General features: G+C 38.5%; 1 protein-coding gene across 8 annotated transcripts in view; it reads left to right on the top strand.

Moving 5' to 3' along the window:
* BICD1 (BICD cargo adaptor 1) overlaps positions 1-10,207 on the top strand; it is a 228,458-nt gene extending 218,251 nt beyond the window's left edge. For 4 of the 8 annotated variants that reach the window (XM_075940436.1, XM_075940444.1, XM_075940399.1 and 1 more), the window contains one exon: positions 3,803-10,207. In XM_075940436.1, coding sequence (XP_075796551.1) covers positions 3,803-3,893 — 91 coding nt within the window. In that variant the 3' untranslated portion in view covers positions 3,894-10,207. The remainder of the gene's footprint in view (positions 1-3,802) is intronic. The other 4 variants (XM_014569196.3, XM_014569197.3, XM_006114395.4 and 1 more) reach the window with 2 other exon arrangements.
* The last annotated feature ends 6,302 nt before the right edge of the window (positions 10,208-16,509 follow it).

The raw sequence follows: 16,509 nt of genomic DNA, 5'->3' as shown, positions 1-16,509 counted from the left end.
GGAAGCACTATAACAGATTATTTTCTTGCTGTTTCCAACAATACTAAAGACAGGGTGCATTGGATAACTTGAAAATGTGCATGACAATCCATTTGAATGGCTAGGTTGAAAAGGTATGAATAAGCAGTCAATGTTTTGGATGTTTACCAAATTGTTGAATTTCTTCAAGTGCTGGTCCCTATGTGCACTCCACTGTGGATATGCAGGCATTACATATAGTGGCACCAAAATGAGGAGGAAGGAGGGCAGGGCTTCAAGATATGTGTCCTGCCTCCTTTCCTTCTTGGCCAATGATGACTATCAGCACTGTTTGTACTGTCTCAGAGAGGTGCACATTGTGGCTAGGTGTAATATCTGCCATCCCTTCCTTAGCCAGGAGATGCAGGAACTTCAAGTCAGAGAACGCCTCATGGAGAAGGCCATGAGGCCACAGATGGACCCAGGTCAAGGGACCTCCCTGTACAACTTCAGTTATTACAAACTTTAAAGGACTTTATGATCACCCTTTGATCCCTGGGAATATATACATCTGCCCCAAAAAGGAACTGTCACAGGCAACCTCATGAACTTAGTTTGGCATCTCAACAGTTTTATCACTAGTGATCTCCTTGTAAGAAGCAGAGAATTCAGAAGTCTCATTTTCTTGCACCCTCCTCATATGCAGCACCTTCTCAACCCCACCCTCCAGCAGAAAGATATTTCTGAGTTCAAGAGCTGCACGCCATTAATAATACCACCATCACCACCCAATCAGGTATCATTTAGTATTCTGATTCCACAATTGGTGTGCTGTGCCATAACAACAGACAAGTGAGTATTAGATGTCCCACAATCCCATTATACAATCAAGATTACTTGTCCACTTCCTCCAAAATTCCAATCCCCGTTCCTCTTCAGGGACCACTCTCAACGAGGGGATTCTCAAACAGGAAGGGAATCTCTCCTCCAGCAAGGAAAAGAAGAATGCCTACCTACCCAGCACCCAGGCAAGATTTTTACTTCATGTAGCTTCCTAATTTGCAGGTTTATTCTCAGTTATGTATCAAAAACTCCACACTTCTCCCTATCTTTGTTTGATGTTGTTTGTTAGTAATTTACTGTCATCTCTTTCTGCCTACCCTGCTCAACATAGCTGACGCTTGAACCCCAAAATACATTGCCACATTGGTTTCATTCATGTGTACCATCATAAGAAACATATGCCATGTATCCCTTAGTGATTGTATCCTATACATGATCGAACTCTTGCTAATGTATTGCTGTATTAAGCTGAACTATATTTTTTTCTCTGAGCAGAGACAGCAACATTATCAGTGTCAATAGGATGATAAGATAAATATTCTCTACAAGATTCACACTGACTAGGATTGCAAATTATTATTATTGTGTGCATTTTTGCTACAAAAACATTAAAATGACCATGCTGATAAACTAATTTTATTTTCTTCTAATGCCTCTAATATGTATTATTAATACAATATTATTAGTCATTAAGAGATTGGTGAGACAGAAATGTTTCATGTTTCTCTATGCATACAAATGTTTTTATATACTAAGGTAACTTAGCAGTACCATGGATAGAAAAATGAACACTTGCTCAATGTCCAGAGTACTGGGATATTTTCATATTACATTAACAGTGATCCTGTCCTCCCAACATGCATCACCTAGTGTTATTTATTTTTAAAGCTAGGAAGGTAGCTTTGAAAGTCAGCACATTTGGATAGATCTCTTTCTGAACAAGAAAAAATTGTACGACTCTTTCCAGTCCACTCCACTATTATCAACCAGTCACAGGAGTCCTAGGAAAAAATGGGACCTTTGTAGGATTATGGGGCCACCTCATAATACCTGCTTCTTTAAGGGTGAATTTCACTCTCTCATTGACAGCAAAAACAAGACTTGAGTTAAGTTCCACTCAAGCCCTATTCTGAAGACTTAAAAGGTACAGAGGCCTTGCACTGCTCCCAGTAAATGGATGAAATTCGCACTGATGCAACTCTTTTCTGTGCTCCTGCTCCCCCACTCTCTATTACGGATGACCAGAATAAATGAAAAGCCTATTCAAATCCCTCCCCTAATGCCAGCTCTATATTTACATGTTGTTGCATCACACTAATGGCAATGCAAAGGAAAATACCTTAATAGAAAATTACACTGAATTTTTTTATGTGAAACAAATCCAACTAGGAAAATGTTGAGGCCAAAATACACAAGCCCAGCTGCCTAGAATTAAGTCTCTAACTCCATATATTATGAGGTTTGATCTTACAAGGTGCTGGGCATTCTGGCATTGGCCAGCTAGTGGGGTTACTCATATGCTCAAGTATTTGGCTGGATCAGTGCTTAGCCCATGGCAGGTTAGAACCCCAAAAGACAAGTGGACAGGTTTCAAAAGTGCTGAATCACTGTAGCTTCCCCCGGTGGGTGTCCCCTCTTCCCTCCAAAGAAACTCATTCTTCCAGATGCTGGATACCTTCAAAAGTAACTTATGCCAATGGGGATTGAGGGTACCCAGTACCTTGTACGTTTCAGTCCATAATCAAGTGTCCTCTATTTAAAGGCCTACACAGAGAATTAAGAGCCTAACTTCAAGCATGATATGGATTCTTACAAGACTTTAAAGGGAAATTAGGTGCCCAATTGAATTCCAATGGTAGTGAGGCTCCTCAAATTTGAAAACTGTGGCCTTTTAAAATCACAATGGAGATAATGTACTGCATTTTGTTTTACCTTTGAACAAACTGAACTTTTCTCCCATTTCCCTAATTAAATCCTGTATGTGCATATTTATGGGTTTTCAACATACTATAAATACCTTTTGGCATTTCCAATTGATCCATTTCCAACAACAGACTAATTGCAATGCACCAGTATTCTGTCCTGGGGGGCTAATATATATGCGTGAGACCTTGTAGTTTCTAAAGCAAGGAAAATCGAAGAGAGCTGGAACAACACGTACAAGGGCACTTGTGATTCACTGTACACTACACTGCTGAGCTTGGAACAGCTCCAAAAGAAGTGCTTGCCAGAAAGACTGTAATACATACTGACCCTCTCCTCCCTGCCTTCTCCCCCCAAAAGACATTTCCCAAACAGACTAAAAAACTGAAGGTGTTTATAGGTTGATCTTATTCATATGCTGAAGCTGAAGCTTGATGTGTTGATGCTTCACTTGAAAAATTAAGGACGGTAATTCAAGCAGGCCTCAGATGTAAAAGTTTCCTGGACATGCAAGTCACCCCTTCAAATACAGCTTGGCCATGTGAGACACTGTAAGGGGTGAATTTAACCCTGGGTGAATTTTGTTTCTAGACTGATGTTTAAAACAATAAGCAAGGAAACCTGTCTTAACTGACAAACCAAAGTGGGTTAGAAATCAAACAGAGCATTACTGGAAATCTTGGGGACATTTTGAAGTGCTTACTTGCATTAGAGGGTATTTCTCAGGGTTGATATCCCTAAAGCGGAGTTTCAGTGGTTTTGAACAAATGCCTTGGTTGGTACGTTCTATTCAAAGGGGATGAAATCTTGCTTCTGAATTGGCACCCTGAGTTTAGAATGGGCCATCATATGCACATACCAAATCCCTGGTGTGCAAATTAAATGACACTTGTAAATTGCCATTTAAATGTGCTCACACCATTTCGCCCGTGCATTCGTTTTCTCAGCCTGAATTAAACAGAGGATTCAAATTTGCAAGCTGTGTTCCATCCCCTTTGAAAATCGGTACCCAGACCTGTACATTTGTGTAAAGATTTGGCCATGCATTTTAAGCGTTTTTTCTTCTTTTAATTTTCAGTCCTAATGTAGACCTTCCAGAAGAGCAGCCACATTCCAGCTCTCAGTGTGCCCCTCTCAACTGTCTCTCCAAACCTCCTCCTTATCCCTAATCTTCAGATGCAACATAAGAGAAAAAACAAACAAACTGAATGGAGCTTACACAACAAAGGTCTAAGTTGCTCCCAAAGATCCAAAAGGCCATCCTGCCTTGTTGCTGCATTGACAAGTCTGGATTCATATCCAATGTTTTGGCAACTGAGTGATGGTTGAGAAGAAGAACACAAAGCACAGAGCTCTGCCTGTCAAGAAGTGATTTTTTTATGATTCCTCTAATTATATTCAAACTTTGCTATCACACCTGAAGTTTAGTGAAATTTAACAACGTGAGAAAAAGTTCCTCCCAACTGCGTGGCTTTGCTTCTGAAATGTTGAGAAACTAAAGCCAATATTTAAAAAAAAAAAAGTGTTACAAAACCTATTTTCACATCCTCTACGTTCAGCCATAGGAACCAGTTCAGATTTTTCTTTTCTGGTGTTCAGGGTGTGACATTTATTTTTTATTTTATTTGCACCATAATTTCACGTTTATAAAAAGTGGTCCTTGTTTTTTGGATTTGTTTTGTATCATTTCTCTTTTTGGTGAGGGTTGTATTTAATTCATTTTACTTCCAAAAAAGAACCAGAAATAGCTTAAGTTAAAGATGATTTAGTAAGGGGTTTTTTTGGTTAATGATGATTGTTATCTTGGCCAGAAAATATGGTCAATATTTTTTTCATTGCACAAAAACATTGAAAATGGGGTGAATTGGAATGTTAATAGTGACTTTGTATTTTGCTGCTGCACTGATATTGTTTATGCACTTGTTTTCTAATTTCTATTACACTCGCTGCTAGTTTTGTTCTAGTTCTTCACTGGAAGCTAATTATTAAACCTATGAAGGAGACTAAAGAATGATGCTTTGATTTTCATTCCGTTATTTGCTTGCATATTTAGTCTGTTTTTGCATTTCAGACAAGTGGATGAATTGGTGCTTTTTCTGGGCGTGTGGGGAGGGTTCTGTTTGGTGTCTGATAAAGAAAAGCTAAAATAACTTGAAGTAAAATGTTGTGTATTTAATTGAAAATTTCAGTTTTTGTTTTTGCTCCCAAATTGAGGGTACTAGTTTGAGGCCTTACCAGTGAAGGGATAAAGAGTGAAAATTGTGAGGTTATATACACTTAGCGTGAGATATCCTATGGTGAAATACCTCATGCATGTAGGGTTAATGACTTGGATTGAAATTGGTAGGACTTTGCTATAGTGCATTTTTTTCCTTGCCAAATATTAACAAATACAGAACCTTAGCTCGTTGTCGGCTTATGACAAATACTCAGGTGATCTATGGTGCACAGTATTCCTAGTTAAAGATTCTCTCCTTTAAATGCTGACTAAAGCTATGTTGCAGAATATGGATTTTCATAGCAAAATGAAGGATAGCTGAATTTATTTTGCACAGACTCTGACAGCAAGGCAAACAGCTAAATAAGCTGCAGTGTCTTAGCACCTTTGGGCTTCTGATCTGGTTATCGGGATAGAAAAGTACAGCCCACTCGTTGCTAATTAGCATGGTCCTTGCTCTTGGTCAGTGGCCTTAATTTGTTTAAAGAAAACAGGTTTTGACATATCCATGTTTCTGTCTGTTTCTTCTCTGTGATGTTAATATGAACCACAAGATGAAAATACTACTGCAGCTTACTATTTGCAGCAATTAAAAAAGAAAAATTGTTGCAGATATAGTTGGAATATCACTGAATTTGAGGAAATGAACACTATCCTCCAATACTAACAGTACTTAAAGGTACCCAAATGGAGAAAAGAATCAGTGGCCAATCATTGTGCCTAACAAACATTACCATAGTATCAGTAATAAAGGTGCTGTAAATAGAAATATCCTAATGTAATCAACAATGTACACACTGTATAACCTTGTCAGAGCCATTGAGTTAATGTAACAAAACGTGTAGAATTGGAGGTGGAGACAAATAGAAACAAATTCATGAAAAGTCTGATCATACCAACCTAAAAATTCTGTTTCTATATATGGTTCCAAGATGTTCACACAACCCTTCATATACTGCATTTGCATAACTATTTAGTGCCATATTTAACCTACTCTTGTGACAGAAAAGTCAGATACAATTTGTTTAGCATTATCATGCTGTTTGGCACTAAAATAAGCTGCTATGTAGATTTTTATTAAAGAACTGTTTTGTCCGGGCAAATGTAGCCTCTAAAAAGCACCTCAGAATATCTGACAGTATTAGATCAGTATATTACTATTCTTCAGTGGTAGCATCTGTGTCCGACAAGGACAGCTACTGCTTATCAGTTAAGTGAGAAAAGAATTAGCATTGCCATGCCATATTCAGTTGCTGTAGACTGTATTTAGAATATTATTTCTTATTTGGTTTGTATATGAAAACATGTTGAAACTACAAAGAACATTTTCCCCCTAAATTAAAACAAATATCAAAAAACCCTGTATATGTTAGTTTCTTTTTAATTAGATATGAATCTGTGGAGAATATACTTTTTTGAAATATTCATTCAATAGTATATTCATAGTATATTCATTTTTAAATTGTGATTTGCAAAGTAAACTTAACTCTAAAAACACTGTATTGGTATACCCATTTAGATCGAGAGTTATAGAAGAATGTTCCGTGGATTCGAAAATTTGGTCATGTTTTACAGAAATAAGTGGGTTTTTAAAGTTTTGATTCTATTGTGATGCTTTAATTTAATTCCTAATCAATTTAGAATTTTTAAATATAATAAAGCAAGAATGCGTTCTTGAAATTAAAGAGATCTAGGAAAGAACCAACTTAAATGTAAAAAATGACTGTGGTTAATGCATTGTAAGAAATAAAGCTTTGTAGGCCCCAGAGCAGTCTTGCCTCTTTTGTCAGTTCACTGGGGGAGAAAAATTATTTTAAATTTCAGAAAATGTAAAGCTTTCTTGGTTAGATAGTAATTAGTGATATAAAGTTTTATCAAATGTCTGGTATGAATTGTTTCCGCGCGCGCGCGCGCACACACACACACACACACACACACACACACCATTTTAAAAAATCATTTCGAATATGTTGGCATCTATCCTGATTTTAAAATGAATACATATATTAAAGGTTGGATATGCTTAGAATTGCTGATTGTATCCCCACTACCCTCCATGCAGCAAAGAAGCACCTTTCAAAAACTTGTCCTGAATTTCATGTTTGAAATGTAGCTGTTATACATAAAGAGGATCTTGGTTGTCAGCCTATAAGGGCATGTGTACACTTGTTATTTTGAAATAAGAAGAGCATCCACACAGCAAGCCCATTGTTTCAAAATTATTTTTTTAAAAAAAGGTCTTTTTATTTCAAAATAATAACTCCTGCTTGAGATGAGGAATAATGTTTATTTCAAAACTGTTATTTCGAAAAAGCATTAGTGTGGACGCTCAGCTGCTGTTATTTCAAAATAACTATTTCCCAGAGTCATTCAAAGTAATAACTCCTCAGTGCTTCCTGAGGCTCCAAGTTGAGGTAGTTCATCCACATTAAGGGAGCCTGTCTCGGACTAATTTTGAGGCTTTTCTGTAGTGGACATTCTATTTTGAAATAGTTTTTTCAGGACTTATTTCAAAATAATTATTTTGAAATAATCTGGTAAAGTAGACATAGCCTCAATGTAGGTCTCCTTTGTCCTTTTTTCTGAGCTTGGAAGAGTTGTCTCCTAGTAGAAAGCAATAATCTACATCCCATTAATGGAAATCAGTGGAAGAAAAACAAATAAACTATAAATCAAATTAAAATATAAAGTGAAAAGAAAGTGAACAAATTGAAAATTGTAAAAATGGGGAGTGGGGGAGAATATATTCTCTACCAGCATCCAAGGGTAATCTTGAGACTTTTATAGAAAAATATTAATAATTTCCTATCTCAAATCATTTAAGAGTCTTTGCTTCTATATAGAAGCACAAGGGAGAACCTTTTTAATTGATCTTTGACATATTTATTCAACTCAAGCTGAATTAATATTATTATTTATATATATAGTAAGATTAGTAGATTGAAACTATTTATTAAGATAAAGATGGGTTTAACCATTTGCCATATGTATCTGTAAACAAAAGAAGGAGGATATTTTAAAAGATGATAAAGACATTGCCAATGAAGGCTGCTAACCTGAAATCATATTAGTATCAGAGCTTGCATTCAGCAGCTAGTAACATGGTCTTGTCATGAAAGCAGGGGACTGGACTTGATGACCTCTCGAGGTCCTTTCCAGTTCTAGTATTCTATGATTCTGTGGAACACCATCCTCCTTACACTGGCTGTAGTGCAAGCAGATCTGGGCCCATATTATGCTAGCTACTTTAGAACTTGACCTTTCATCATTGGAAGAATTTTACTACCAACTTCAGTAGAAACGAACTGAGCGAATAATGAGATTATACAGCTCCTGAGAACTCTGTTCCCTTTCTTAAGTGATAGATGTATATCTGTTGGAATTGCTGTACATTTGTTTGTTTCTGTACTAACAAAGTCTTTATTTGAAAATGGCAGGCATTGATGTTTTATGTTTGAAGCATGATCATTGCAATATTTACCTCTTTTACAATGATAGCCATCAATGTACTTCTTTTTGTCCTGCTGTACATGCAGTGTGTGGGAAGGAGATTCACAGTATTCAGAATTTTTTTCACCATAAATGAATGTTGCAAGGGAGTGTTAATTTTTAAATATTAAGCGAAAAAGAAATAAACAAAAAAGCAATTAATTGCCTTTCGCCTTAAGGCACAAATGCATCTAAATATGCAATATAAAATGCGTGCATGAGATTCTTAGGTTTATATCATGTAGTCTTTTCCATAAGCATGATGATGAAGCTAGAGAATTCTTATTTCTTGTATAATTCTTACTCCCCATGTCAAAAATGCAAGACAGCTGTTACACAGAGTCTGTCTGTACTTTATATCCTAAGAAGCATGGCTTAAATCTTCATTGCATTTTAATCTCTTTCCTGCAGAGTTCTTGAAAATCCCTTTCTACTAAAACTTAAGTCAACAAAGTGACAAACTGACATGAGATAAAGAAAAAAAAATCCCATATTCTATATAACTAGTTAATTTGCTGTCAGACTCTGGGTGATAGGGCCTTGGGTTTAATTTACTGTCTTTATATGGAGATGTTTGTTCTGCTCATCATTATTATGCTGTAATAGAAAGAGTGGAGATTATTTGTATGTTTTTCTCAGCATTAGTAAAAATGGTTAAACAAATTGTTTTTTTTTTTTAAATTAAACCTTATGTTTGATATAAAGGTGTACTGGAGATCAATGAACAAAACTAGGTGACACAAATGAAATGGTTTGTTAGCTGATTCATTTAATCAGCTTTGACGAAGAAATAAGAAAAATCTAGCTTTTTAAAAATTATTATTATTCACAGGTATGGCTTTGTGCACCATGCCAGTGGGTAAATTAATTATATCTCATTAGTTATTGCCCTATTGATTTCAAGCCCTGTGGTTTGACTGTTAAAGGGTTAATTAACTTGATCCTTTGTAAAAAATAACAAAAACAAAAAAAAAACCTTAAAAAACAAAAACAAAAATCAGATGTTTTGTGATTTTTGTAATTTACTGAACATTTCCATTTGCATGATGACCTGTATCTAACAAACCATACCAATTGTTGTGTTCATTTCCAAACAGTTTTAACATTGATAGTGTTTGTGACAAACCCAAATTTGTGTAGTGTATGTTTACTGCTCTTATAACTTGGCTACTCCTATGTTGCATTGAAATTATGGTGTAATGCCTTCTTGGGATTAAATGAGGGAGAGCTTCTGGATGGTGAAGAAAACAAAAGTATATGTGTTCATTGACTAAAATATTGAACATTAGAAACACTTGATGTTGGTATTTATTGTTTAAAAGCAAAAAATGTTGAGCAATTCTTTGTTCCAAAAATGCATTATTTGTATTTCAAGTTAAATAATCCCCATTTTAACCCTTCCCTGCCTTGTTTCCTATACCTATAGATAATCCTAGGCAAATGCCTTGTGAGGAATTCATAAAGTTATGTGCTTGTACATGTGTAGTATGATCATGCAGTCAAATGGTTTCAGAAAAACAAACCAGTGCTGAAGAAATCAATTAAAGGAAGCCAGTATACTGAATCTCACATCTTTATGTTCCAATTAAAATTACAATGTAATGCATTGCTGTCCCAGTAAATAAACTGGCCATTTTTTGTTCATTTAATTCTATGCTCACTCTTTTCTCCTTCCCTGTCTCTGTAATTAATTTGCTGTATGCTTTTATCAGAGTTCATGGAAACAATACCAGGTTTACAAGGGCGCCATGGGAGTGGGCCCGCACTCAGAAGGACTGTGGCCTCACGCCACCTCAGGACCCACTCCGACTTGGCCCCTTCTCACCAAGGCCCCATACTCACTCCAGCTCTTCCCCTGAAGCCCCTCCCACTGCTTGCTCCTCTCCCCATCCTCCTCTGTCACTTATTCTTAAGGCAGGAAAACAGTGGGAGAAAATGACCTTCCCACTTTTAAAAGTGACGAGCCTCTCTTCCAGTGCTCCGGTGGCCTAGTGTCCAGTTTTCGACCTAAAAGACCGGTCAACAAGCAGACCTGGCAGTGTCGACACTAAAAGTCCAGTTACAGAGGTCACCACAGTCAGCCTCGCTGCCAGGAGGGCAGGAAGAGCAGCTGCAGTTCAGCTGGCGAGAGAGAGAACTGGCTTCCAAGTACCCCTGAGAGAGGTAGGTACCAGCTCCCAAGTAGGGACCCTGTCCCCGCTTACCCCACCCTGCTGCACTTGTCTCCAGTCCCAGCCTTGCTCCAGGGATTGATGCCTCCAAACCCAGTGTGCTCTTGCTTCTGGTCCCTTCCTCACTCTGGGGACTGCTCCCCACCTTGCCTAATTGAGCTTGCCATCGGCTACTTCCTCACTCCAGGGACCAACCTGGGCAGACCCCTGCTAGCTCAGCTTTGGATTCTCCAACAGCTCTGTTGGTGTTGCTCAATCTCAACCTGTAGCCCCTGTCAGCTCAGTCTGGGTTCCCTTCCCCTCCCACCAAAATTAAGGAATAGTGCTATATGAAGTCAAAAAAACCTCCCACCTCACATTATCTTCTGTACAATATTGAAATCTCAAAGATTTTAATTCTAATCCTGCTCTGCTTCATATACAATACAGTATATAGCTTTGTTTGTATCATTTTACTATTAGGTAGAGTTTGATATATATGGCCCATTTATTGTGAGAGACAGTGGTAAGCAGCGGCAGTGACAATCTATGAGTTGTGCCTGGATCTGCAATTTCTTTCATGGCTTATGCGTCCAATATTGGATTTGCACAGTTGATTTCAATAGCTACATGCCAGTCTACTTCTATTTTCATGAGTCTGAGAATTTTTCCATCTGAGGTGGAGTTCTTTTGCATGACTTGCACAGGTACTATCGAAGAATGTCGTTCCCTGTTGTAATAATTGTCGCCAAGTGTTGCAATCTGATGATGTAGATTCCCAAGAGCTTGGATTGATGTTAAATCTTTTCATAGTATTTTTACATCTATCCTTGAATCTTAACTTTGACCTTCCTCTTGCCCGTGCTCCACTTGTTAGTACACCAAAGAGAATTTCTTTGACATTGTTTAGCAATACATGTAATTAAGGAAAAATTTTAAAAACAACAAATAGTCTAGTAGCACCTTGAAGACTCACAAAACATGTAGATGATATCATGAACTGTTGTGGGCACAACCCATGTCTTCAGATGACAGGAGTATAGTGGGTTGTGCCCACGAAAGCTCATGATACCATCTACATGTTTTGTTAGCCTTTAAGGCTACCCCTTTGAAGCTTTTGAACATGTAATTAAGCTCTGACTTTAGACGGCACAATGCACTGAATAGTTACAAATTGTATGGATTGATGAAGGACCATACTAGGTTTATTTATGGGGAAAGTTTCATGCACCTTTATGCCTACATTTCCAGCAAGTGGATAGTTGGTCAATGAGATAAAGTTTTCTTGTTTGTCAGAAAGGCAGTATTAAGAGATATAAAGGCAAAGCATACAGTGACTTCATTCACTTTGCCTAAACCACCCAGAGAGAGGGGAGGGAGGTCAGATAATGGAATGATGGGAAAGGTAGAGGAGGGAGAGCAGCAAGCAGCAAGACAGAGGTTGGGAACAATGGAAAAGACAGGACAAAGGGGAGGGTCTGGCACTCCTGCTTAGTGTCTCCCGGGAGGCTCACAATACGTTTGGCACCAGGCTCAAGAAAGTTCAACATAGCCCTGAATAAAAATGGTTTGCTGTTTCCTTTTACTGACATTGAAACAGACATGGGAATAAGGACTGAATACACTTAGGCTACGTCTACACTGCAGGCTTTTTGCTCAAGAACAGCCATTCTTGCGCAATAACTTGTGGAGTATCTATACTGCATGCGTGTTCTTGTGCAAGTAAATTTACAGTAAAGCATCAGAAGAGAGGGCTTCTTGTGCAAGAGTTATTCCTTTCCAGATGAGGAATAAGCTCTCTTGCACAAGAGCTCTTGTGCAAGAAAACAGTGTGGATGGGCAACAGGGGTTTCTTGCGCAAGAAACCCCTATGGTTAAAATGGCCATTAGTGCTTTCTTGTGCAAGAGAGCATCCACACTGCCATGGATGCTCTTGCACAAAAGCACTTCTCTTGCGCAAAAGCACATGGCAGTGTGGAAAATGTTCTTGTGCAAGAACTCTTGCGCAAAACAGTTCTTGCACAAGAAGCCTGCAGTGTAGACGTAGCCTTACAGTGTTTCCACAAATGTCTATAATCTCTGAATTACACCAGTATCTGCGGAGGGCCTTCATACTATGCAGCTGTGTAAAATGCACATCTCTCTAGCCTCAAGTGATGTGCAAGCAAAGGATGAGCTAAAGCCAGCCGAAAATTGGGTTATGAATGCTGTGCATAGTGCAGCAATCCATACCTGTACATCAAAGCAAAACAGCATCTTTAAAGCTTTTCCCTTGCAGAAATCTGAAAAGGATCTGACTAGATGGGTCAGAGAGGAGGAGAAGGATTGTCAAAATCCTTCCCAAACAGCTAATCATTCTGTATTCTGATAAGAGATAGACTGATAGACAGGTGTTTGCCAGATGAATGTGGATGATTAGAGCCCTAACAAATTCACAGTCTATTTTGGGCAATTTCATGGTCATAGGGTTTTAAAAATAATAAATGTCATTATTTCAGCTATTTAAATCTGAAATATCATGGTGCTGTAATTGAAGGGATCTTGAGCCAAAAAGGAGTTGTAGGGTGGAGGTTCTCCACCCGATTATTTTAGGGTTGCCTGCCTTCCAGACTGTAATGTTTAATGTTCTGGTCAGTTGATGAGCAGCAGCTGCTGGCCAGTATCCCAGCTGTGAAAGCAGAGCCACCAACAGCACAGGACTAAGGGCAGCATGGCATGAAATTGCCACCTATAGTTCTGCACTACTGCTGGCAGATGCTGTCTACAGAGCTGGGTACCTGGCCAACAGCCACTGCTTACCAGCTGCCCAGTCCTGAAGGCAGTGTAGAAGTAAAGGTGGCAATAATGTTTAACTCAGGGGTGGGGATCTTCAGGCCCGGGAGCCGGATTTAGCCCCCGAGGCTCAGGGGTCCATGCTGACACTCCAGCCCTCTACAGTTTCCCTGTGGGGCTGGAGCACACATAATCTGGTCCCTCCTAGACTCTGGTATGTGAGGGGAATGTGGGGAGTGTTTTTCTCCTTCTCAGTCAAGGACCACATCAGTGAGAGTTCTCACTTGTGTGCGGCCCCCGACTGATTTTTCTGTGAGTCAGCGGCCCCCATGCCAAAAAAGATTCCCCATCCCTGGATTAATTGATTAAATGGGATTTTACATCCCTAGTGTGAAGCAGGCAGAGGATGGTAGGGACATAGGACAGACAAAGGTGTAGGGAAACAGAAATGGGCTGAGAATGATTAGAGTAGTGGAAGAGAAAGGCTGGCCTATGGTGAAGGTATTTGCCATCCTAGAGAAATGGATTCTATCCTTGTCTCTGTCACAGCGTTCCTGAGTCAATTCTAAGCAACTCATGTAAGCCCAGATCTTTGCAAGGGGGAGTGGCACTGATTGTGATGTTCCTCATTCCCTTGATGTCTGATTTTGAGATGCACATGTCCAGATATACAGAAGTATTGAATGAGCACTCCCAGCTATAAAGGAAGTCAAAGAGGGCTATGGTTTGAACATACGAAGTACAATAAAAATGCTAAGTACTCAGAAAAATCAGTCTCTAGGTCTCTAAAGTTGAGCACCCAAAATAACATACTTTTGACAATGCTGAATTTAGCTTCTCTGAAGTTATCCTCATTCAGCTTCTGTTATGTATCCCTCATCCTCAGCCTTTGAGTCATCTCTAAGGGTACGGATATACTGTGGTTTTTTTTGAAGAAGGTATGCAAATTGCAATCACATTTGCATATCTTCTTCTGGAGTTTTTTTTCCCCCAGAAGAGGATTTTCCAATATTTGGCATGTCTACACGGGGCCAAATGTTGGAAAAAACCTCTCTTTTAGAAGTCCCCTGTACACCTTGTTTTACGAGGAATAAGAGGGCTTTTGAAAGAGGGTGTTTTTTTCTGACATTTGGCCCCGTGTAGACAGGCCAAATATTGGAAAATCCTCTTCCGGAAAAAAAAAAAACGGAAGAAGATATGCAAATGTGAGTGCAATTTGCATACCTTCTTCAAAAATAACCCCCGTACCCTAAGTTACCAGCTGTTCCTTTACTTGAGCAGAAGGCTGACACTGAAAGCCCTATTTATCTATCTAATCTGTCCATCACAGGCAGCAGCAGAAAAACTTCCCCAAATACCTGATGGCAAGATCATTTAGAGAAATGGCGTTAAGCAGTGATAACCTAATTCAGTCTCCAGCAGCATTTTTAGTCCCTAGCCTCTCTGATGAAACAACGCAATGTATTTTGGGATGTAAGTGTGCAATAAGAACTGTTACAGTTGGTGGAACAATCAATAATATCAAAGTAACTCTTGTCTCTCCCTGCTTACATCCTTTGGAAACAATCCAGAATTTTAGTTGAGGTTATATAATTAATATATAACGTATGTGACAAAAGAAGTGTATAGAAGTATAAAGAAGAGGGTATACTGCCCAACCATTCTATAAAGATGGCATTATAGTAACATACTGTAACAGGGAATATTAATATAGTAGTTTTGGGCTTATTTGTAACTGAAGCATTGTATCAAATCCAATGTAGATAGCTAGATTTCAGGAGACTATTCATAAGGATAGAAACACTAATTACATGAAAAGTCACTACAAAGGACCTGATCTCCACGTAACATAATTGATATTTATTGCTGGATATAGAAGATAAAACTACTTTGATGTAAAAATGGGGAAAGAACCTAAAACTAAACTTCACTTTTGAACATAGTGAAATAGTTGGAGGAAGGTCAAAACCACCTCTGGCTGGGTAATCATTAACAAAAATAAATAATGTCTTCGTTAATCGCAGAGGGAATGTGTGCCCTGAAGTGAGACAAAAGCTCTAAAGGCACATGGAAATTTGCCTGCAAAAGCTTCTCTAGCTGTCTGTCCAATAAGAGCTATTACCTCACCCACCTTGTCTGTCTAAGCATGAATATGCATGTGTAATAAATGTTGACAACTCAGGGATGAATTCTAATAATTTGGCCAAAAATCCAATGCTTTGAAAAATGTTCTCATAGGCTATGTCTAGACTGCAAGCCTCTTTCGAAAGAGCCTCTTTCGAAAGAGAGCGTCTAGACTGCACGCGGAACTTTCGAAAAAGCAAGCCGCTTTTTCGAAAGAAAGCACCCAGTGAGTCTGGATGCTCTCTTTCTAAAAAGCCTGTTTGCTTTCAAGAACGCCTTCTTTCGAAAGAGCACTTTCGAAAGAAGGCGTTCTTCCTCATGGAATTAGGTTTACCACCGTCGAAAGAAAAGCCGCATTCTTTCGATTTAATTTCGAAAGAACACGGCTGCAGTCTAGACGCAGGTGAAGTTTTTTCGAAAAAAGGCTACTTTTTTCGAAAAACCCCCTGAGTCTGGACACAGCCATAGTCTCTTTGTGGATATCAAAGTAAATTAATAACTCATATTTCACTAGTTTCTCTTTATGAATCTCTTCATGAGCTCACTGAATCCCTGGCCAAAGTATCTAAGTCCAACAATAAGATATAGGATCTGATTTTAAAAAAAGCAAAAATAATTTTCAAACTAGATTGTTACAGTCATACCCTATTAAGAATGTTATTCATCCAGTAAAAGACTTTTATTGCTGAGGGGGAAATCCTTGAAGTCAGAATCCATAAAATAGGATTTAAAAGAAACCTACAGGGGGAAAAACTTCATGCTTGCTTTATCGCACAAATGGACTTTAAAGTAAATAGCAATTTAAGCTTATTTCAGTGAGTTCTTATGACTCTACCCCCAAGTGGTAAGCTGTTGTTGAGTGTTGCTTATATTCATCATGAATGTTGATTCTGATGCTAGCCCATGAATTTTAACAATGCCTCAAATTATGGGTGTAATCCTGCATGTCCTATGTGCACAGAACCCCCATGAAGTTCAATGGGAATTCTGAATGCTGAGGGCTTGGACTCCATATCTTGTTCTCCTACTGTC

The sequence above is a fragment of the Pelodiscus sinensis genome, chromosome 1 (genome assembly GCF_049634645.1).
Source record: "Pelodiscus sinensis isolate JC-2024 chromosome 1, ASM4963464v1, whole genome shotgun sequence".
Lineage (NCBI taxonomy): Eukaryota > Metazoa > Chordata > Testudines > Trionychidae > Pelodiscus > Pelodiscus sinensis.
This window is presented reverse-complemented; position numbering and strand designations above follow the sequence as displayed.